The sequence below is a fragment of the Arvicola amphibius genome, chromosome 12, assembly GCF_903992535.2.
Source record: "Arvicola amphibius chromosome 12, mArvAmp1.2, whole genome shotgun sequence".
Classification (NCBI taxonomy): Eukaryota; Metazoa; Chordata; class Mammalia; order Rodentia; family Cricetidae; genus Arvicola; species Arvicola amphibius.
The window spans coordinates 61,363,825-61,386,786 of NC_052058.2; the positions used below are offsets into that span (position 1 = coordinate 61,363,825).

Sequence of the window (22,962 nt, forward strand, 5' to 3'; positions counted from 1 at the left end):
GGAAATATCATTCTTCCGTTTTATTATGTTTTACAGAGACTTGTAGTAAAGATGCTGCCTTTAATCTTACAAGAAACTTTGGACTTTTGAACAATGTTGAAAATGTCAAGACTACGTGAACTTTTGTAGTCAGACTGACTGCATGCGGCATTGTGAGATGGTCCTGAGCCTCTGCAGGCCAGAGATGGATGTTACAGTTTGAGTGCAAATGCCTCTCATAGGCTCATGTGCTCAAATACTTGGTCACAGCTGGTGGTACTGTTCTGGGACAACATGGAACCTTTAAGAGATGGAGTCTCACTTGAAGAAATGAATCTTCAGGTGAGGGCCTTGGAGTTTTATAGCACAGACCAGCTTCCTCTTCTGTACCTGCTTTTGGTCTGCCAGTGTGTGAGGGTCCCAGCCAAATGCTCCCAACACTACAAACTGCCATACCTCACCACTGCCAAAATAAATGTCTCAAGAAAAAGGAGAAAGAAGGAGAGGAGGAACAGAAGGAGAATGAGGAACAGGAGGAAGAAGAGGAAGGAGAGGACTATGGGGACGGGAAGCAGAAGGAGGAGGAGGAGGAGCAGCAGCAGCAAAAGCTGTAACCCATTTCCTGGGAAATGGGTCTAGACTTCCCTGGAGCATATTAAGAGAACACGGGTAGATCCTGAAATAAAATTGGGATTTTTGAGTAGGAATGGTAGCTCACTCACGTCTATAATCCCAACATTTGAGGACTGCCACAAGTTCAAGGCTATCCTGAGCTACATAGTAAATATTCCAGACCCTTTCTTTTATTTTATTTTCATGTATTTATTTATTTTTTGAGTATATTTGAGTAAAGTCTTTTAAAAAATTTTAATTGATTTTTTTAAAAAAAAAACTATCTTTTCTCTTTTACATACCAATCTGAGTTCCCACTCTCTCCCCTCCTCCCATTCCCTCCACCTTTCCTACCCACCCCACCTTTATTCAATCCTCAGAGAAGGTAAGCACATTGCTTTGAGGAAGGACCAAGGCCCTCTTCACTATACCTAGGCTGAGTAAGGTATCCATCCAAAGAGAATGGGTTCCAAAAAGCCAGTACATACAGTAGGGATAAATTCTGGTCCCACTGCCAGTGGCCCCACAGTCTGTCCCAGTCATATAATGTCACCCACATCCAGAGGGCCTAGTTTGGTCCTATGCTGGTTCCTTCCCTGTCAGACCAGAGCTTGTGGACTACCATTAGCTCAGGTAAGCTCTTTCAGTGGATGTCCCCATGATGATCTTGACCTCTTTGCTCATTTTCTCATTCTTCCCACTCTTCAACTGGCCTTAGGGAACTCAGACCAGTGCTTCACTGTGGATCTTTGTATATGCTTCCCTCTGCTGCTGAATGAAGATTCTTTGGTGACATTTAAGATAGTCATCAATCTGACTACAAGGCAAGGCCAGTTCAGGCACCCTCTTTTCTATTGCTTAGGGTCTTAGTTGGGGTCATCCCTTGTGTATTCCTGGGAATTTCTCTAGTTCCAGGTTTCTTGCTAGCCCCACAATGGCTCCCTCAATCAAGATATCCCTTTCCTTGCTCTCTGTGTCTGTCCTTCCACTATCTCGACTATCCCGTTCCCTTAAGTTCTCCTCCCCTCTATCCTTCTCCCCTCCTCCTCCCCTTCCCCTTTCCCTTCTATCCTCACCCCCATGCTTCCAATTTTCTCAGGAGACCCTGTCTATTTCTCCTTCCCAGGGGGATCTATTATATATGTTTCTCTTAGGGTTCTCCTTATTACTTAGCTTCTCTGGGGTCATGGACTATATAAGCTTGTTATCTTTTGCTTTGTAGCTAGTATCCACTTATGAGTGAGTATGTACCATGCTCATATTCTGGGTCTGGGTTACCTCACTCAGGATGGTTTTTTTCTAGTTCCATTCATTTGCATGCAAATTTCAGGATGTCATCATTTTTTCCCCCTGAGTAGTATTCCATTGTGTAAATGTACCACTTTTCTTTACCCATTCTTTGGATGAAGGGCATCTAGGTTGTTTCCAGGTTCTGGTTATTGCAAATAATGCTGCTATGAATATGTCAAAAAATTATCCACCATGATCAAGTCAACTTCATCCCAGAGATGCAGGAATGGTTCAATATATGAAAACCTATCAATATAATCCACCATATAAATAAACTGAAAGAAAATAAACCATATGATCATCTCATTAGATAATGAAAAATCATTCAGCAAAATCCAGCACCCCTTCATGATAAAGGTCTTGGAGAGACCTGGGATACAAGGAACATATCTAAACAATAATAAAAGCATAATACAGCAAGCTGACAGTCAACATCAAATTAAATAGAGAGAAACTTAAAGTGATTCCACTAAAATCAGGAACAAAACAAAGCTGTCCACTCTTTCCATATCTATTCAACACAGTTCTTGAAGTTCTGGCTAGAGCAATAAGACAACAAAAGGAGATCAAGGGGATATAAATTGGGAAGGAAGAAGTCAAACTTTTGCTATTTGCAGATGATAAGATAGTATATATAAGTGACCCCAAAAACTCCACCAGGGAACTTCTACAGCTGATAAATACCTTCAATAATGTGGCAGGATACAAGATCAACTAAAAAACACTCAGTAGCCCTCCTGTATACAAATTATAAAGAAGCTGAGAAAGAAATCAGAGGAACATCACCAATCACAATAGCCTCAAACAACATAAAATATCTTAGGATAACACTGACCAAAGAAGTGATAAACCTATTCAACAAGAATTTTAAGTCTTTGAAGAAAGAAATGGAAGAAGATACCAGAAAATGGAAAGATCTCCCATGCTCTTGGATAGGTAGGATCAAGATAATAAAAATGGCAATCTTACTGAAAGCAATCTATAGATTCATTGCTATCCCCATCAAAACCCCAAAACAATTCTTCACAGACCTTGAAAGAACAATGTTCAACTTTTATTTTAAAAATAAGATTCTCTCAGGTAATAGGAAAGGAAGGGCTGTTGGGGGAGTTGGCTAACAGTGCCCACTGCCGTGGCTCTGGCTTAGTTTACTTGGTGTAGGAGTAGTTTGCTTTGTCCTGGAGCATCTTGAGGAATAGATCTGACAAAATGTGATTAGAAATAGTTTACTACATGCTTTGGATCAGTGTTAAAGCAGCAAAGGAAAATGGTTACCTCTTTCTCCATGACTCACAACGAAGTGAAGAACGCTACATGGGCAGATTTATCGAAGAGCCCATGAGCACAGAACGTGTCTAAATGGGATTCTGAGAAGAAATCCTACAATGCAGAGGCCAATCAAGATTAAATGGAATCATCCCCAATCTCAGTCTTACAGCCTATGAGAAGTCAAAGAATCCACTGCTCCTCCCTCCATCGCCAGCTTCTGTGACTTCTGTCCTGGGCAGGCAAAGGGCCTGAATTCTGTCACAGTGTGCCCTACATCCTTTAGTCACCTCCTGCTCTTCGGCACTGCCGACCACAATGTGACCCAGTTCCTGTCTTTGGTTTATTTCTGTTCATAGGAGCAGCCTAAAAGTGTTGGTGTGTGTAGAAAACAACCGAAGTTTGGGGTGATGGAAAGTGACTCACACAAACGTAAGCAATCTAACACTGGATAGTCATTCTTGTTCTTAAAAGTGATTTGACTTGTTTTTTGGTTGTGGGTTTGTTTGTTTGTATTTTGAGACAGGATTTCTCTGGGTAGTCCTGGTGTTTTTTGGTTGTGGGTTTGTTTGTTTGTATTTTGAGACAGGATTTCTCTGGGTAGTCCTGCCTGTCCTGGAACCGGCTCTGTAGACCAGGCTGGCCTCGAACTCTGGAGTGCTGGAATTAAAGACGTGTGCCGCCACCACCCAGCAAGTAATTTGATTTTTTTTTTTTGTTTCGTTTTGTTTTAGTCCAGGCTGGGTTTGAACTCACAGAGATCCACCTGCCTCTGCCTCCTAAGTGCTGGGATTAAAGATGTGTTTTTTAAGGACTCTGATTTTATTCCTTCTCAGGCTCTGGCCTCGCTGTCTCAACCCATTATAACCTTGCTTGTTTTACCATTTCCAACCTTACTCTTTCACCTAGGGCGTTTAGCTTTGTGGGAAGGTATTGCTTGTTTCTTTGCAAGCTCATCCTTAGATCCCTAAATAATTTCTTAAACTTCTCTGAGGGAAATTTTGGGGCGAGTTACTTAAAAAGTAAAACTGGGGGTCAGGCTCAGTGGTTACGAGTACTTGTTGCTCTTACAGAGGTGGTGGGTTCAATTCCCAGTACCCACATGGTAGTTCACAACCCCCTATAACTCCAGTTCTGGGGGATCCAATGCCTTCTGGCCTCCATAGATAGCAGGTACACACACATGAAATAAAATATAAAAATCTAAAACTAAAGCAGGGCTTGCCCCTAAATTCAGGTGATCTAGCAGGAAAAATCAGAAAAGGTGTCATAGAGTAGGGCACTGAGAAGTGAGGGCCACATGGCTAGTGATGGGGGGAGAGAGGGATGCCATGTCTACTCAGGTGGGGAGGAGCTGAGCAACACTAACATTTGCATTTGTAAGCGGAGGGGGAAGAATCTAGGTACGGGCTGTGATGGCCTGACCCCAGAGAACTTGAGAAGTCCAATCCCGTAGTAAGAGTTTTCTGGGAAATTTTAGCATCAAGTCTAATATGATGAGAGAGATCATGATCTGAGAAGGTCCAATTTTTTTTAACCATTTTTTTTCTTTTCTCTTTTCTTGCCTTTCTTTTTTTTGAGACAGGATTTCATTGCATAGTCCATGTTCACCTTACACTCACAAGGCTCTTGTCTCAACCATCTGGACTTAAAGGGATAAACCATGACCAGTCATCTTAAAGGTTTTCCTTGATGGCATCATCCCAGCTAATAAACACAGGTGGAGTTAGAGGGATCTCCATCAACTGCCACCATAGCCAGCAGCTGCTCCAGGTAAGAATCCGCAATAGCTACTAAAAGTTACATCTGAAAGAAGGAGGGGATTTAAAGATTTCAAAATAAAGACTTACAGAGGGCCACACATCCACATTGAAGACACTTAGTACAGATCACCTTAAATAAGTGACCCAAGGTAGCACTGCCAACTGTAGGATAGCTTGATTTCAATGCCCTCTGATACGGCAGGATGAGGACCCCCAGCATCCTGCCAAAGCTACAAGCTAACTCTAGTCATGAAGGAACATAAGATAACAGTAAACTGCGGTGTTCTGTAGGGTGACTGACCTCACTCTCCAAGGCTGCCAAGGCCGTGATCCATAAAGGGAGGACAACCCACTCTAGGCTGCAGACAGATGAATGCCATGAATTATCCTGGATTGGGTCCTGGGACAAAAACCACATTTTTTTTTTTTTGATATAAGGAACATTAGAGAGACAATTGATCTGGTTTGAATGCAGTCTGTAAGCCAGGCAAGCAACAGTCTTATGTCAGTATCAATTCTGCTTTCTACCATGATGTGAAAGTTGTAGAAGAGCTTAGTTCTGCTTTGGGGGGCTACTATGCACTAAAGTCATTTAGGATGAAGACGCAAACCATATCCCAAGCATAGTCTCAAAGTTTTAGGAGAATGTTGGGTCGAGGGGAATTCCTTATAATATTTTTGCAATTTTTCTCTAAGTCTGAAATGACTGTAAGATAAAGTAGTTTCATTTGCACAAGCAATGACTTGCAGTTCCTTCTGTTGTTATGCACTCCCCTGTCTCCTTGGCTGAGCGATGGTTCTGGAGAGCCTTGTGATGGCAGCTCCCTGGCTAAGCTGCCTTTTGTGCTGTCGTGAGAGAGAAATCCTCCATCTTGTTTAGCTGTTGCAATGGGGGCACCAAGGAGCTTCTGTCACTGATGTAGTTACATCTACTGAAGGCATAGAAAGTAGAGCAGCGCAGAGCATAGGCAAAGACCGCTCACGTGGGGAGCACTACCAAAAGGAAATTAAGGCTGGGAACACAATGAGGGGTCGCTGGCTTCAGGAGCAGCTCCCGAGGGCAGCTTGTGAAGTTAAGAAGCAGAAAAGGAGCTCCAAGGGGGAAGGAAGATATTTGGGGTTGGGGAGTTTCACCACACTGGTCATTTTGATGATTGCCTTCTCCTAATTCCTGGGGCAGAGTGCAGAGCCGTCTGTGGTTGTAAGTGAAGAAGATAGGCAACTAGGAAACATCTGGACTGAGATGGAGATTATCAGAGTATTTAGTGGGATATACAAGAATCAAAAGGGATAATAATCATAGTAACAGCAGCAGCGGATACTGGTTCCTTGTCTTGTCCTTGGGGCTAGTCTATGATCTAATGTGTTTCAACTTAACTTACACGATATGTGTAATGTTCCTGTTTCAGGGAGGAGTAAACTGAGGCATGGCAAGGTTAAGCCAAAGGTCACTTGCCAGTTAGAGACACAAGCTTCAGACTCGAGCACCCTGACCCTGGGCTCGTCTCTAAAATGAATCCTTAGTGACCCCTTTAGACTGAACACACTCCACTCCCTTTCAGTCACTAGCTTTTATGACCAGTTTTCAAGACCTGTAACTAAGGGGTATATCAGTATCCACCAGCTTTGCTATAGATGACCTCCGTTATGTGAGTCATAAGAGAAAAACCTGCCTAAGTTTTATATTTTAGAATTTGGAGGTCACTTTTGCTATCTCAAATCAGTTGGAACTGACCTGTCCTCCTGGACCTGTGCAAAGTGTAAGATTCTTTGACATCTGCTTTTTGATCCTGCTAGCACCAGCGTTTTCTGAACACGTGTCCTGTGAAGAGCCGGATATCTGGTCATGCATACTCTAGCCTCTGACTACCTCACCTTTCCTCGCCTCTAATACCCTTCCCCATGCCTCTTGACGGCCCTGCTTCTTTATCCCCTGGGCATCACTGAATCCCAGTTTCAGGGAGATAGGTTCGAGGTTTCCTTTCACACCTTCAACCTTGGCCACTGTTTTTGTTATCTTCTCATTTCTGCGACAAAATACCTGACAGAGAAAACCTGATGGCAGATGAGTTTACTTTGGCTCACGGCTTATGTAAAGTCCACCATGGTGAGAAAGGCATGGCAGCAAGAGGGTATGGAGCCTGGTCGTGTTGAACCTGTCATCAGGAAACAGAGAAAGACAAATCCTCCTGTTTCTCGCTCCTTGTTCATTCAACCTGGGACCCAAGTCCACGGGAGGTGCCACCGGCATTCAGGGTGGGCCTTCCCACCTTGGTTAAACCTCCGGAAACACCCTCACAGCCACACTCAGAAGCCCATCTCCAAGGTGATTCTAAATCCCATCAAGATTAAGTATCACAATAGACTTAAACCCTTTCTCTTTTGAAAAACATTGTTTCAGTATAGAGTCTGATGAGCAGAATGGGCCTGGTTCAACACCAAACCTGGAGAACTCTTTCCCTCTGTCCCCATCCATCTCCTTTCCCCTTAACAGTCTTTGACAACGGTGGAGATGAAGTGGAAAGCCTTGGACTCTATCTGTTTATCTTTGGGCAGAGCCGGAGAGGGGTGGTAGGGGAGAGAGGTGCAGGTTGGCCTGTAACCCGCAGGAACGCCACAGGAGGATGAAGGTCTGTACAAGGCAAGAGAAAAGCAGTGGCTGGGAAGGGTGCTCATCTTCCTTGGCTAGAGTTCCCATGCAGGAGGGTGTGGGAGGCATCTGGGAAGGTGTGTGGTACAGTGGGCCCCAAAGCCCCAGCTCTGTTCTTGTTCTCAGCCTTCTTTGGAGCCCCGCCTCTCACAGGTGTGAGGTGGTGGAGGAGTGGGGTCAAAGCCGGGTCTGCCGTTGGAAGTTTCTGCTAACTTCTTTCTACTCTAAAGGATTTTTTTTTCTTATTTTAAGAGTAGTAAGCAGTAAGTTCTGGAATGTCTGGAACATGGAAAAGAGACTGAATAAATATACTTTCAAACCCGAGACTCAGCTCCTGGCCAGGAGACACGCAAACTTTTTAATATCCTTCTTCTGCATCTGCTTAAACGGAAACAGCCCCTGGTATTTTTAGCTGCTGTGTAATCAAAGGGGGAATGTATACTTTTTTCCTGTCCTCGTTAGAACAGGAGAATGAATTGCTCAATCCTTAGCAGAGTCCGGGAAGGGAGGAAAATCCCAGAGTCCCCACTGATTGGCCCCTCCTCTGTCCTGGCCAGGATTTAAACCCAGGGAGGGAAGAAGAGAGAGGAGAAGTCAAGGGATAGACCAGCTCTGAGGTCTGCAGTACCCGGACCAGCTCACGGAGGCAGGAGGGTTGGAAGTGGTGTCCAGCAACCTCTCAGGTAAGAACGCCAGCTCCTGACAGGAGGCTTTATCTGTGATGGGGAGGAGAATGACCACTGTGGAATGGCTGCAGGCTGAAGCACACTGCTGAAAACCCAGGTAAGGCAATACAGACCAAGTTCAAAACCAACTCCCAGGACCTGTGAGCCATGTCTGCAGCAGCTATTAGACTCTGTCCTCTCCACGTCAGGAGGTAATGTCCCCTTACCTGCCGAGTGCAGTGTGTAGGGTGCTAGATTCTATCGGGAGCAGTGCATTTGAGATGAAATGTTTCCTAAGTCTCTTCTTGTTTCTTCTTGCAAAGGCCTCTTCTCTCCATGTAATTTCTTATGTGTTATAGCTCGCTGTTCTCTTAAAACAGAATTTTCATTCCAGTTGTGATTAGGAAACTATTATAACTTTTCTATCTTTGAGATTTTGTGTGAACCAGTGAAGATGATGTTTGTGAACTCCCACGAAGGGGCTCATTTAGTTGTATGTGTTTTAATTATTATTTGTGAACAGGAGAATTTCTTTCCCTTCAATTCTCATATAGTTACCCTTTTATAGTGCCCCCAAAGCAGGCATTTTGAAATACTTCAAGAGTGATGTGGTGGACTAATTTTTGGAGATCTGACTTCTTATTTGTAATTTTTGAGGGTGGGAGAAGGTTGGGATAAGAAGGATGGAGGAAGACCAAGTGGGCCCAAAACAGCACATCACTCCTAAGGACAAGGATTGCTTAGGCATGCATTTATAGAAGAATATGCTCAAGATAAAGATAGCCAGTTATCCACATCGGTCAGTCATGGCTCTGCAGCCCTTGCAGACTCAGACTGAAAGGTGACAGTGTCAAGAGAAGAGACAGGAGGAAGTAGAGAGTATCAATATTGGGGTCATTTCCCCCAGAGACAAAGGGGAAATCACACCTGGTTTTCTTTCATGCCCCTTTGAATTCTTCTAATGTTTCCAAGTGTGTTGATGCCCAAAGCATGGAAACTAGGGCACATGATTTCCAGCCCATCTTGTGGCTGTTGGCTTCCATGCCAGTGCTGTGCCGTGGTTTGACACGTAGGGTGGGCTGGCACTTTTCTGAGATGATGCCTGAGGAAATTATGCCCAGGCCCATGGAAACTCTACCTCCCCATCACTCACTCCAGAGCCGTGGCTCCCATAGGATCTGGCTGCAGATATGAGATCATGGTATAGGTTCTGCTGGAGCATTTGGAACCACCAGTCTGGGAGTGGATGGTGCGGTGCCATCGGGTCTGATTCCTGATGGCAGTGACTTGGCCTGTTCCACCACAGAGGGCTCAAGCAGATGCCAACCAGCTGCTACCTAAATATGTGCATAGCCAATGAGGGTATGTAAATTCTTGGAAGTTAGCGTTGCCCCTTCAGCTGGATGGGTGGCTGGAACTTTAAAGTTGTTTCAGTATGTGAAAAACACATTACACTAAAGAGAGACATTGTAACTTTGCACGATGCATGATTAGCATTCACCTGCAGCCCAAGCGTCATCAGGAGTCCATCATCCACCATGGAGAATTGGGATAATTGTAGAACAACTAACACTTTATCATTCTGGAGACTGGGTTGGTAAAAGCAGGCTCCTGAATTTAGATCTCATATCTATTTTATCTTCCCATTGTGAAGGAGATTGGTCCATGGGGACTAACAGAAAGCCTTCCTGTGAGAAATTAATTCATTCCCACAGGAATAAATGACCGTCTTTGCCCATTGTTCACAAATGGTTTTAAAGCTCTTAGCATAGAGACTGATATATAAGAAGTGTTTAGAAAATGGTAGCTACCATTATCATCATTCATTGGACCCTTTGCAAAAGGCAGGTTAAGATTTAGTTGATGAAAGAAAATGAGCCTGTTGAAACTCCTGAAAAAGTAGTTGAGCTCCAAGGATGGGCTGGGTGCATCATCCACTGTCTCTTCCATCCTGGATGGTTGGAAACAAATATAGATCTAGGGCTGTTGCCTAGGGTTGCAGAGCCCTTACAAACTCTTCCTGGGGACCCATTAGCGAGGCCTACTGGACTAGGAACACAGGAGCACACAGTCTGGGATGTGATATCATATAAAGCCACATCTTCACTCTTGACTGGTCTCTCATCCTGTAAGGAATGCCTGTTCAGAGAGTTCAGTCACAGATAAGAATGTTTGTATGAGTTTGGCTCAACTGGAGGCTGGCCTAGCAGAAAGAGTACTGCCTCGTATGCTAGATTTTCTTACATACCGAAGAATGGGAAATGGGGACGTTGGTTATCTGAGGTCTCATGTCCAGGATGGGTCACACCACCGTAGGTTGTTCAGCTCTCTGAGAACTTGGTTTCCTAGACCAAGAACTCTTGTCACAAGATTCAGAACAGCCCAGGGCCCAGGCTGTCACACACCGGCAAACTAGGCTCAAGAAGAGTAGAGTGAGGAGTGAAGTTTGCCATGACATTTGTGACTTCAGGACATCCGCAGCCACCCGTTCCTTCATTTCTCCTTCGTAGTTCAATGGGTTAAACCCTATTATTTGGGGAGAGCATATCTTCTTAGTGACTATATTGGAAATCCACCATAATACAGCTTTTCTAAGACCCAAAGCGGTACACTCATTTGCTTGTGGTTAACTCTTAGGCAGGATGAGGTCATGCAGGAGCAGAGAAAGCCTTGAATTTAAGTACGAAGCATTTTGCCAGTGGCTAGAAGTTGGCAAGTGTTTATTTGATGTAAGTAGTATTTTTTTTCCTGACTCAGAGTATGTGTCTTTCTTTGGAGAGAATGAGGTGACCCAGGGGCCAGTCAGCCCCAGAAGACCTTGATAGCTGAGAGACCATTCTCTCCTGCTAAGAGTTAGTTGACATGAGCCCAGTGGATAGAGGATAGAGGTCCTGGTACCCTCTGCTGTTTCCTACCTCCTTGTGGGAAGTGTTGGGACCTAAGCTGCCCAGGAGAGAAGAACAATTCATCATTCCAAGCATTGGCTTGCACTGGTCACAGGCCAGGCAGGCTCAGGCTTCCCACAATTTATCATTCCAAGCATCGGCTTGCACTGGTCACAGGCCAGGCAGGCTCAGGCTTCCATTGCTGATTTATTGATTTTTTTGCTGAGTACCTGATGTGCCTTGGCTTTTCCTTTCCTTTCAGAGCCCTCTCTCGAAGGAAATATGGCAGGAAAGAGGATATTTGGTGTTTTTCTTTCCACATCTACAGTATATATTGCAGAAAGATGGAGAATCCAGACATTAACAGTGGATAGACCTAGTGTGTGATCCGAGCTCTGTTGCTTGACTAGTTGACTGTCCTGACAATTATTTAACATTTTGAGTGCGGATGACAAAGAATATTGTTGATTGATTCTCGTCATTTTGAGCATTAATCAAAGCCAGTGTTTTAAAATTGTTTGGCCCAGTACCCACTATCTAATAAACACACACAAATCTAATGGCCCTTATTATTTAATTTACAAAATAGTTGGTCAAAGCTGTGCTATATGGCTAGGAAAACAGGAGGGACCTGTATCGTCCTAGCAATTGCCAATCCCTGAACTGACAGGCAATCTGGGCTGGGGACAGACTTTCAGATTTGGACAGGGACCATTTGGGTTAGAAATGAAAGCTACAAGAATACCTGCGGCCACCAAGAAGAAAGAGCACACAAACGTAGAACCTTGTGACATCAGTGTGTCTCAAGGCTGATCCAGGGGACCATTCATCTAGGTCATGGCGAGCAGTAAACCCTGTGAAAGACTTTCTCAGAATGGTCACAGAGGCAGCATTTACTCCGGCCACTGTCCCTTACCTTCTCACACCACTCAATGCCCCTCCCACGATGATGAGACAGTAGTTCCTGGGGGACCCTTGGTTTTCATGGTTTCCTGTGTATAATTCCCTTTGCCTTATGAATTCCTCCAGCGTCTTCCCCACTTTCCACCAGAAACTATCTCCCCATAGAATCATCTTTACTCAGAAATGTATCATCTGCCATTTTTCTTGGTGAAATTTGGTGTCCCCTCCCCTACACTGAGAACTGTCTGCGGTGTGCTCTGCATATTAATACAGAGGATGAAGTCATGCCTTCCTCATGCTGTTCAGCTAGACAGGGCTCTCTGCCCCCACTCGCTGGAGCCCGAGCCAGCATCTTCCCTTCTTGCTCACACTTGACAGTGTGAGATTGAGGATTTCCCCTGCCCATCTTCTTTCGAGCAATCACTCTGCCCAGGAAAATCTGAGCTCAGCATGTGCAACCTGAGAGGCTGTGATTAGCGAGGACATCTTGTTACAATTCAGGACAGGCGACACAGAAGGCTCCTGCAAGAGCTTCTAGGGCTTCTCATATTCCAGGCTTCAAAAACAAACACTGGGAGACGGGGTTTTGGACAGCCTTGCTGTGGTTTATGGCAGGAGTTCCCCCTTTTTTTTTTTTGTTAGGAACTTCTTCAGAAAAAAAATAACCATCTGCATTCCATTTAGGGCTCAGGAATAGTGAGCAGTAGGCTGGAGGGGGCGCTGGAGGGTAGGAGCGAACAGAGAAGTTGGTGTTGTTGACTCTATCATTGCCCAGAGGGGGAGAGTATAGTTTATGTCTTGCTACACCCACAGTAGGAGCTTTATTGGGCACAGGAGCACACGGAAGTGAATGCTCCATTGCTCACCTGGGTCCAAACCTGTGGCGTTGCATTTAGTGGTCATATGCTCAGCAGCAAGTTGTTATGGTCGCTGCTCCTCAGCTTCCAGCTTGAGACTTGAGTGGACAGTTTGTGTTTGGTTGCTTTGTCACAGAGACGAACTTTTGAATGAATCTCTAGTTCATATTTCTGTTGGGTTCCTACCCTCCAACTCATTTTTATGGCTCTCCCAATTCTGCCTTCTCATAGAGGTCTCAAGCAGATTCCCAAACTTTTCTATGCTTTGGGATTAAATGGCTTTCATGAAGTCAAATCGTTTTCCGTGTAGAACCTCAGTGCCCTCCAGTGCAAGGCTTTTCCTTTGTCCTCGCTCAGGTTGCTGGTATCCATACAGTGTGTGTGTGTGTGTGTGTGTGTGTGTGTGTGTGTGTGTGCCTAGATGTTATTTGTCCTCTTCTCACAACTTGTACAACTGTTCTGGCTTTTCCAAGTTGCTCTCTGAGGTGTGGTGTGAGGAGGGGAATGGATACCTCTATTAGTTAGCTCTCTCAGCTACTGTGATGGTAAGTGTCTATAGTACTGAATGCACACCCCTTTGTAGGAACTGTTCATGAGTGCCAGAGACTCCCCAATTTCCCTGCTGGCACCTCCTACCTTGCCTGCTAGGACAGAGAACCCCTGCTGAGCCATGTCAGTTGCCCTGTTGGAGGCTTTAGTGAGCCTCACTCTATGGCATCAGCCTGACCTCATCAAACTCCAGGATGGAGTTTTTGTGGCGATCCACCCACATCTCTGCCAAGGGCCAATCCCTAAATTGCTCCTGGCTAGTCAGGCATCCATCTCTTTTCCTTCCATTCATCTTGGATTCACCAGCCCTCCTAACTTTCGGTAGATGCCTAGATGCTTCTCACCTATTTATTAATAAAACCCTGATAGTAAGAGATGCCCCCTGACCATTCCATCTGGAGAGTGTCACTTATTATCGCTGGGTTCATGTGCAGAGTCTTGGAGACAGTGGACTTGGGTCTGAGTGCTCTCTGCCCTTCCTGGCTGTGGTATCCAGGACAACTTGCTCAACCTCTCCAGCATCTACCTCCTTGTTGGTGCAGAAAAGCATGGTATGGTGGTGAGCATGGACTTGAGAATTAGATTGAGCAGTTTCCAATCCTCCTCCTGGGCTGGAGTATATGTAACTTAGTGATAGAAACTTGCATGGTAAGCAGAAGATCCTCCCTTCAGCATTGAAAGAAAAAAATCCCATGACTTCTTAGCTGTGTACTTGCAATGTGCTTCAGTTCCTGTCTGTAAATATGTATATATTTACATATATACACATATATGTATGTACATATGTATATATTTATAAATATATATGTGTGTACATATGTATGTATGCATGCATGCATGTATGTATGTATTATGTATCAGTGTAGTTCAGTATGAGAGCACTTGCATAGTGCAAGCAAGGTTAAGCTCAATTCTAAGACACATGAAAAAAGTAACGGGGTTAACAGCAGGGTTGTTGTGATAAATGAACGAGTTAGTAAATGTGAAAACTCAGAATAGTCCCTGTCACATAGAAAGTGTTCTATGTGCAGCTATTGCTGTTGATAAAAGAAGTGGTCAATATTCAGGCTGCTTTAGACACTAGGGATTAGGGTGATGGAAGGCTGGCTTAGGTGAATGTGACTAGAAGTCCTTCCTGGCACTGTAAACAGTGTATGGACTCAGAATCTGCTGAAAAGGACACTTTCCTCCCTGGAAGCCTCATGGCTTTCCTTGTGTTCTTTTCCTGGATCTAGGCCTCCTGGAGTGTCTGAACCCTTTCTCCAAGAATGGGTCTCTGGGGGATCTTTGCCTTCCCCCTGGGGCTCCTGCTTGCTTCTGTGCTCCTGGTGGCTTCAGCCCCAGCCACTCCAGAGTCTCCTGGCTGCAGTGACAAGGAGCAACAGGTCACCGTCAGCCACACCTACAAGATCGATGTGCCCAAGTCAGCTCTGGTTCAAGTAGAGACTGACCCACAGTCCCTCAGTGATGAAGGGACATCACTCTTGGCAGCCGGGGAGGCTGGGGAGGAGCAGAACTTCATCTTCAGGCACAACATCCGTCTTCAGACACCGCAGAACTGTGACTGGGCAGACAGTGTCCAGGACCTGCTGGCCCGGGTGAAGAAGCTGGAGGAAGAGATGGCAGAGATGAAGGAGCAGTGTAGTGCCAACCGCTGCTGCCAGGGAGCTACTGGTGAGCTTACCCTCTGGTATTCACTCTACAAACATTTAGTGAGTGTTTGCTATGTGTCAGGTTCTCCGCTAGCCTCACGGGTACTGTGAGGTCCTGGTGCAGGCCCCTCGCACTGTCAGCTTTTCTCGGGGTGCAGGACACACCCGTGCTGTTTATTTGCTGATACAGCTCAAGGGGCATCTGGAAGTACAGGCAGGGAGGGTTTTGATAGGCTGGCCTCCTGGGCTAATGACACCAGAAGGGAAAGATCCCAGGGCAGTCTTACTGACAGGCCTGATTGCTAGTCAAGGGGAAGTATAGAAAGGGGAGGAGAAAGCTGAGCGTGTTGGGAAATTTCTCCAACTGTCCGACGAGGCTAATTTTATCAGCTATCACAGTTCTGAGACTAGAAGGTGTGTATTTCTGTCCTGGCCCATAGCAAGAATTCAGAAAACTAAACATTTTTATTAGTAATAAAGTACACTGTGGTTTTTTACAAAGAATGATGTTTTCTTGGCTTCATGTTTTGTTTCTTTTTTAATTTACTTAATTTTATGTACATTGTTGTGAGGGTGTCGGATTCCCTGGAACTGGAGTTACAGACAGTTGTGAGCTGCCATGTGGGTGCTGGGAATTGAACCTGGGTCCTCTGGAAGAGCAGTCCGTGCTCTTAACCACTGAGCCATCTCTCCAGCCCCTTCAGCCTCATGGTTTTTTTTTTGTTTGTTTTTGTTTTTGTTTTTCTTTTCTTTTTCTTTCAAGACAGGGTTTCTCTGTAGCTTTGGAGCCTGTCCTGGAACTAGCTCTTGTAGACCAGGCTAGCCTCGAACTCACAGAGCAGCCTCATGTTTTAAGAACATAAGCTACCCATGTGATAGTGAGTGGTGCTGTTTATTGTTCTAGTTAAGGGAACTCCTAAATGCCAGGTACAAAACTAGAGACCAGGGACACACTACTGTGAAAAAAGCATCATGTTACCCCCCCCCCCCCGCCCCCGTGCCTCCCACACTAGTAGCCCCACTTTGGAGATTTCCTTAAGAAAAAAAGATGATATTCCGAGAGGCAGAAGGTACTGGACTGATTGGCCTGACCTCCAGCTTCCCCTAGCTGTGTAGGAGGGCCCTGGCCAAGTGCCTTGATTCACCCATCATTGAGTCAGAGCTATTTTCTGTAGACTTGGTTCACAACCAGCCTTGCTTGGTCCCGCTCCATCCACCGGCATATGGAGCCATTGGAGTCCGGCCATTTGAGGCTAGAGTCCGACCATCAATGTGGACCACTTAAAGTCCCTTTATAGAAAAACACTAGTCACCACCATTCAGAGAGGAAAGGACCCAGTGATTTCACCCAAGAAGCAGCTTTTTAGACAAACAAAGAGAAACTGAGATTTGACTCCAGCATTTTCCTCACAGAGTCCCCACAAGATCCAGAAAATGTCAGTCATCTCTAACCAGTGACCTCTACTCATCACCTGTTTCTCCCCTCTGGCAGATCTGAGCCGCCACTGCAGTGGTCATGGGACCTTCTTCCCGGAGACCTGCAGCTGCCACTGTGAGCAGGGCTGGGAAGGCGTGGACTGTGAACTGCCCACCTGTCCCGGGGCTTGCAGCGGCCACGGGAGCTGCGTGGACGGGCGCTGCGTGTGCGACCAGCCCTACGTGGGGGTCGACTGCGCCTATGCTGCCTGCCCCCAGGACTGCAGCGGGCATGGCGTGTGCGTGCATGGCGTCTGTCAGTGCTATGAGGACTTCACCGCGGAGGACTGCAGCGAGCAGCGCTGTCCGGGTGACTGCAGCGGGCATGGCTTCTGTGACACCGGCGAGTGTTACTGCGAGATGGGCTTTACTGGTCCTGACTGTTCCCAGGGTGAGAGCCGTAAGAAGCGCTTTGAGGGCCACCCTTCCCACAATCCGTGGTCTCACTTGCCCTAAGTCTATTACATGTCTTACTTGAGAATCTCTCCCTTTAACTTAAATAATGCTCCTTTTGGAGGTCTCAACAATAGAGTTGGCTGGTGGCGGAGGGGCTCCTCAAGTTCTACCTCTCCTCTAGGAGTTCATACAATTGACAGCTGCTGGGTGTGGCTTGTAGTAGGTTGGTGAGCACCACATAGAAGTGCATACAGAAATGACTAACTGTACTCAGCCAATTATATACAAAAAGAAACATGGTGGGGGCGGGAGGGAGAAGAGTGGGAGATGAGAAGCAGGAAGGGAAGGAGGGAAGGACCTCCCGGTGGGTGGGAAGGAATGTGTTTAGTGGGTGGAAGCTGTAGATATACCCAAGATACATTGTACCTTTATATAAAATTTTCAATGAATTAAACAAAAAAGAACAAAGTGCTGGGCCTATGGTGAGCCCTAGACACTTTTTGGTAACACATAAAAGTTCCTGGTAGGGATCGAGAATATGCTTTTGCAGGAATTCCCCTGGGCCTGCTCCTGGTGGTGGTGGTGGTGGTCAGCAACCAGGCAAGAACTTCCTGGGGAGCGGTGTCCAGAATGGTGCCACACTTGATCTGCATCTCGCTGGCCTCCTTATAGCCTTAAATAAGTGCTAGTTCACTTGGCCACCAAGCATCACCCTCTCCACCTTCACCTCTTGTTCCTTTTCTGTTTGCAGTGGTGGCTCCTCAGGGCCTACAGCTGCTCAAGAGCACGGAGAATTCCCTGCTGGTGAGCTGGGAGCCCTCCAGTGAGGTGGACCACTACCTGCTCAGCTACTATCCCCTGGGGAAGGAGCAGGATACAAAGCAGGTCCAGGTGCCCAAGGAACAGCATACCTATGACATCACTGGTCTGCTGCCTGGCACCAAATACATAGTCACCCTGCGCAATGTGAAGAAGGACATTTCCAGCAGTCCTCAGCATCTCCTTGCCACCACAGGTGAGACACAGCCAGCCACCCCAGGTTTCTCCTGCTTTCCCCACAAATGCTCTGCTGTTGATCACCCTAACTTGGAGTCTGAAAACAGCAGCTGAGGTCCTGGGTGCTAGAGAAGCCGCCTACTTCTCTGTGGCCCTCTTCCGGATTCCTGGTTACTGGATCCTTCAAGCCAGCAATGGAAACCTGATGGATTGAGTCTCAAGAGGTCTCCTGTTTCCGGGAGACCAGGGGGGTCTAGTTGCCCCCACACTCCCATACAAGTAGCCAAAGAGTGAATTGTTGGCTCCTTACTGAGCTTCCGAGGTCATTCAGCAAGTTCAAACAGGGCTGGGTGAGAAGTGGTTGAAGACCCCTGGAGCAGCTAGATTCAGGTCCCGAGGGAAGAGAGAACATGGGGCAGCTGAAGGTTTACAGAGTTGTTTGCAAAGCTATGGGCAGTATTTGGGTAGCTGAACACTCAAGGTCTAGCAGCAATCATTCTAGCCTGAAGGATAGGATGGGCGTTGGTACACTGGCCCAGGGGAAGCTGTAGGAAAGGCCGCCAAATAGGGGATGCTGATAGAGGGATACAGACAGTCTACGGCACCCCTGCCGGGAGAGTAGAGGAATCAATGGCCTGAGCTCTTTCCCGTTCTCCAATCTATTGCTGATTTCTTCTGGCTGAACCCAAACTGGAAGACTTAATTCACAGAAACAAAAACCTGGGACACAGAACCCGGTGGAGTCCTGGACACAGAGCAAGGAGAGTGCAGGAGACTGGCTTGAAGGGCATAGTCTCTACTGTGTCACCAAGTAACACGGACATGACAGGAGAAGAGAACATTGCTGCTATGTCACTAAATGCAATAGCTCATCTCTTGGTGAATTAAGAGTAGAGAGGGACTTATTACTTGCAGCAAGTAAGGGAAGCCCTGGGACTAACTCTCAAAGCAGTCTTCTTTCCCAAACAAAGAAAGTAGAGGTAGGGTGGTATCTTCTATTCAGGAACATATTGATAAAGGAATAATTACCATCACATGTAAAGATGAGCATATTCCTGAGCAGGCTAAAACAAGAAAACAAGCAAAAAAGCAAACAAGCAAAAAGGCCAGGAACTTGAGTTTAGTTCCTAGAAGACGTGTTACAAAATGGGCACAGTAGCTATTTGTAATCCTAACGCTGGGGATGGAGAGTAGGTGGATCTCCAGTCAGTCAGTCCTAGCCTGCTCAGTGAGCTCCAGACCAATGAGAGAGCCTGTCTCAGAAAAACAAGGTGGACAGATCCTGAGGAACAACCCCCTGAGGTTGTCCTCTGACCTCCACACACATGTATAAGTGCACCCATGTATGTATACACACACACCATGAACATACACAGTGGCTAATATTAGCCATTCCGTGCAAAGAATTTAGTATTATTTTGACTGGTTCCTCATTAGTTGCTTTAATGGTTTCTAATTGCAAAACCACCACCTGCACCATCATCACCACCACCAATAAAGTGACTTTGAGCCAACTATAGTGGCACATGTCTGTCATCCTAGCCCCCAGGAGCCAGATGCAGAAGAATCACCAGCTCTAGGCCAGCTTGAGCTACACAGTGAGACCCGTTTCAAAACAAAAGAATTTTGAAAGTATGTTAAGTCATTTAAAAGGGTGGATGTTTTCTTCTAAGTGTGGGTAGGAACTACATTATGTGGCTGCCTGGCAGCCAACACGCTCTAGAAATCTAGTTTTTCATGAATATTCTTAAAGTGGCATTGACTTTCCGAAGTCTGCATCAATCTAGTTGTCCCAGTGACTCTGATTCGTTCCTTTACTCAACACTTGTTCACCAAGGAGCCACCATGTGCCAGGTGCTGTTCTAGGTGCTGATCAAATGTACGGCCATCACCCCACTCCTAATCCTTGGGGGGAAAGATCCAGATGGGTAGGATGTTGGCATGCAGTCGTCTTTGTGGAAACAGAAGGCTGCCTGTCATGTTTCGGTGGCAGGAATAAGGTTAGTTTGAGTAGATCAGTGTGGAAAATGGCTTGGAGAGATGTGGCAGTTTTAGGGCAGGCCTTTGTCGGGGATCACGAGAAACATCCCTGCAGCTGGACAGGTTGGATCTGTTCATTTTATCCTAGGAAAATATCCATCCTGGAGCGCTCCAGCCGTGTCTCAGCAAGAGTGCAAAGAAGGATTGGCTTGAGACTAGGGGTTGAATTAGATAACAGGGAGCGCAGGGATTTGCTTTGGTGGGGATGCTATCAAGAAGTGGGGGCAATTCTGTGATTGAGCGTCTTAGGGGATTTCCTCCAGAGTGAGGGCTCACTAGAGACAACGAGAGCCGTGACTGGAAAGAGGTAGTTACATTGCCTGTTAGTCAGGAGGGGAAACATTTTGTCATTTCTGTGGACAATAGTCTTGCTTTTGTCTGTGTTCAGACACGGTCATAGGATGGCTTTGTTTTTGTCTCAATCTTGCATGCTTACCGAGTGTCCTTGGCTAATGCTAATGTGCTGTGAAATGGTTTGTGAGCATGGGAGAGTACAGAGCACATCTGCTAGAGCCAGGTCAGTGTCTGACGGTAGGGGTTGCTTTTGTTTGTAGCTGCCTTGTCTGCAGCTGCATCTGCCACATGCAGGACAGCGTTGAGACTCCCAGGAGAGGGCGGGACCATCTGGCAGAAAGCCTTAGCATCCCTTCTTAGAGTCTTCCTCTGAAGACTTGTAAAATCTCGCTACTGTGAAGTTTGTCTTTCTATCTAAACTATTCAAGTTCAAACCCATCTTTCCTGCCCCTCGGGGGAGCTTTAGACATTCTAACACTTACTCCCATCTTGAGCAGTCTCCTTAAGTCCTTGCCGACTTTTTTTTTTTTTAAATTTGTGAATCCCCCAATTCTCTTAAGCCATGTAGGATATCTTCCACAATCCTTCAGTCACCTTGGTCACTTTCCTGTTGCCTTTTCACTAGGGGATTCCCTCTTTGAAAGAAGTATCAGAACAGAACCTGGGGCCAGGAGGTAGGAGCTGCAGGTGAGAAAAAGGCTCTGAAGAGTTCCTTGCCTATAGAAGAGAGAATCACAGATAGTCAGAGCTGAGGAATCTTGAGATAACTGAGTTCATACTCTGCCTAATACGAAAGTTCCTTGTCTTATATCCTTGACAGGAGGTCAGTCAGAATGGATGAAAGTGCCTCCAAGCTTAGGCAACGTGACCTTGGAAGGGGGCAAGGCTGGGAGTCTTGGAAGTTGTTTATCCCTGCCTCAGACTAAGAGCGATCTCTATCAAACTGTGATACAGCTGTTGCAGTTCTAAGTCTTCACAGAAGTCCTGAGTTGCCCCTCTCAAAAGGTCTTCGCTTAGTGTGCCATTCCTTTGTATTATAATTTTATGCTTTTCTTCCTAAGTGGCAGGGCAAATGTTTAACCCCATGCGTTTCACTGTGAACAAAGTCATATGATGAATGAATGTACTTTATAGGACAGGGCCGTGTGGCATCATAGCACACTGGGGACCTTGTGGAAGTAGTAGAATTTGATAGACAGTTTGGGAAGGATACAGAGACAGACCTAATTAAAAATCACCTGCTTTGTAGTTTTGCCTTGGGTTAATCTGTAATGCATCTGAGCACCGTGGGCTCTAACTTAGTTAGAGGAAGAATCTGGCTCTATTAGAAATGTAATATATTGAAAATTTGAAATGAATCGCTCCAGCTTTACATGCATCTATTCCCATGGCTATTGCTAAGGACAGGGGCTCAGTAGCCACAGGGAGAACACCAGTTCAGAGCGGCTGAGCCCCGGGCTGGGTACTGTGGGTGCTGACCTGAGGGGAGAAGCTCCGGCTTGGTCAGAGTCTGTGTGGGAAGGTGGGATGTGTGGAGCATAGTGGATGAAGTGTGGGATCTTCCTAGGAAGACTCTGCCTTCTGTGGAAAATCTCGAGACTAACATCCAGCTGCTACCTGGGGAGCTCTAAGACCCCTGTTAAAGACTGTCCTGGGGCTGAAGCCAGCTCTCAGTGTGTCAAGGAAGGGAGCTGACTTAGTGGCCAATGGCCTATTTCAGACCTTTGTGGACTCTGTGCTCAACCCTTTTCGCTTGTCTTCTCTGATCTTTGTCCTAGATCTTGCTGTGGTAGGCACTGCCTGGGTTAATGAAGAGACAGAGACATCCCTTGATGTGGAGTGGGAGAACCCGCTGACGGAGGTGGACTATTACAAGCTTCGGTATGGCCCCTTAACAGGGCAGGAAGTTGCTGAGGTCACTGTGCCTAGGAGCCATGATCCCAAGAGTAGATATGACATCACTGGTAAGAGTCTACACTGGGAGATTCTAGATGCTGGCTGCAGAAGCTATGGTGAAGGGAGGCAGTATACACTGGGTCTTAGGGATCTAGATTCTAGATACCTAGGTGCAAGCCTGCTCCCAGAGCATGATGTCTCTGTGCCAGCATTTCAGGACTGGAACCCCAGGACACTTCTTTAACAGTCACTTCTAAAGTGTCATTCCTATCAGCAGAGTTTTTGAGGCCCTATGTGTATTTGGGGCCGGAGAGATGGCTCAGTGGTTAAGAGCACTGTTCTTCCAAAGGTCCTGAGTTCAATTCCTAGCAACCACATGGTGGCTCACACAATATGTAATGTGATCTGGTGCCCTCTTGAGGAAGAGAACTGGTCAGTCATCCTCATCAACTTAGATCATGAAACCCAATATGGACAAGTTCAACAGAACTGCATGCTGAAAAAAAAAGTATATATTTTAGGAAGTATTTGATGTTGTACACGTATTTCTTTTGGAGGAATATTGCAGGGGAGTAGGGTGGGGAGGGAGATATCTATCTATCTATCTATCTATCATCTATCTATAATCTGTATATATAAATATACATATATTATTTAATTATGTATATATGCCATATATATATATATATATATATATATTGCTGAGTACCATGCTGAGAAGGGTTTTGTTAGGCAAAGGATAGGAATCCCTTCTTAGATGATTGAACTAATGTTACAAAGACCTGGCTCTCAG

The 22,962-nt window shown here is 45.9% G+C and overlaps 1 protein-coding gene across 2 annotated transcripts in view; it reads left to right on the forward strand.

Moving 5' to 3' along the window:
• Window positions 1–14,687: 14,687 nt before the first annotated feature.
• Tnn (tenascin N) overlaps window positions 14,688–22,962 on the forward strand; it is a 61,497-nt gene continuing 53,222 nt past the window's right edge. For both annotated transcript variants that reach the window (XM_038349967.1, XM_038349968.1), the window contains exons 1-4: window positions 14,688–15,093; window positions 16,564–16,938; window positions 17,695–17,958; window positions 22,052–22,237. In XM_038349967.1, coding sequence (XP_038205895.1) covers window positions 14,688–15,093; window positions 16,564–16,938; window positions 17,695–17,958; window positions 22,052–22,237 — 1,231 coding nt within the window. The remainder of the gene's footprint in view (window positions 15,094–16,563; window positions 16,939–17,694; window positions 17,959–22,051; window positions 22,238–22,962) is intronic.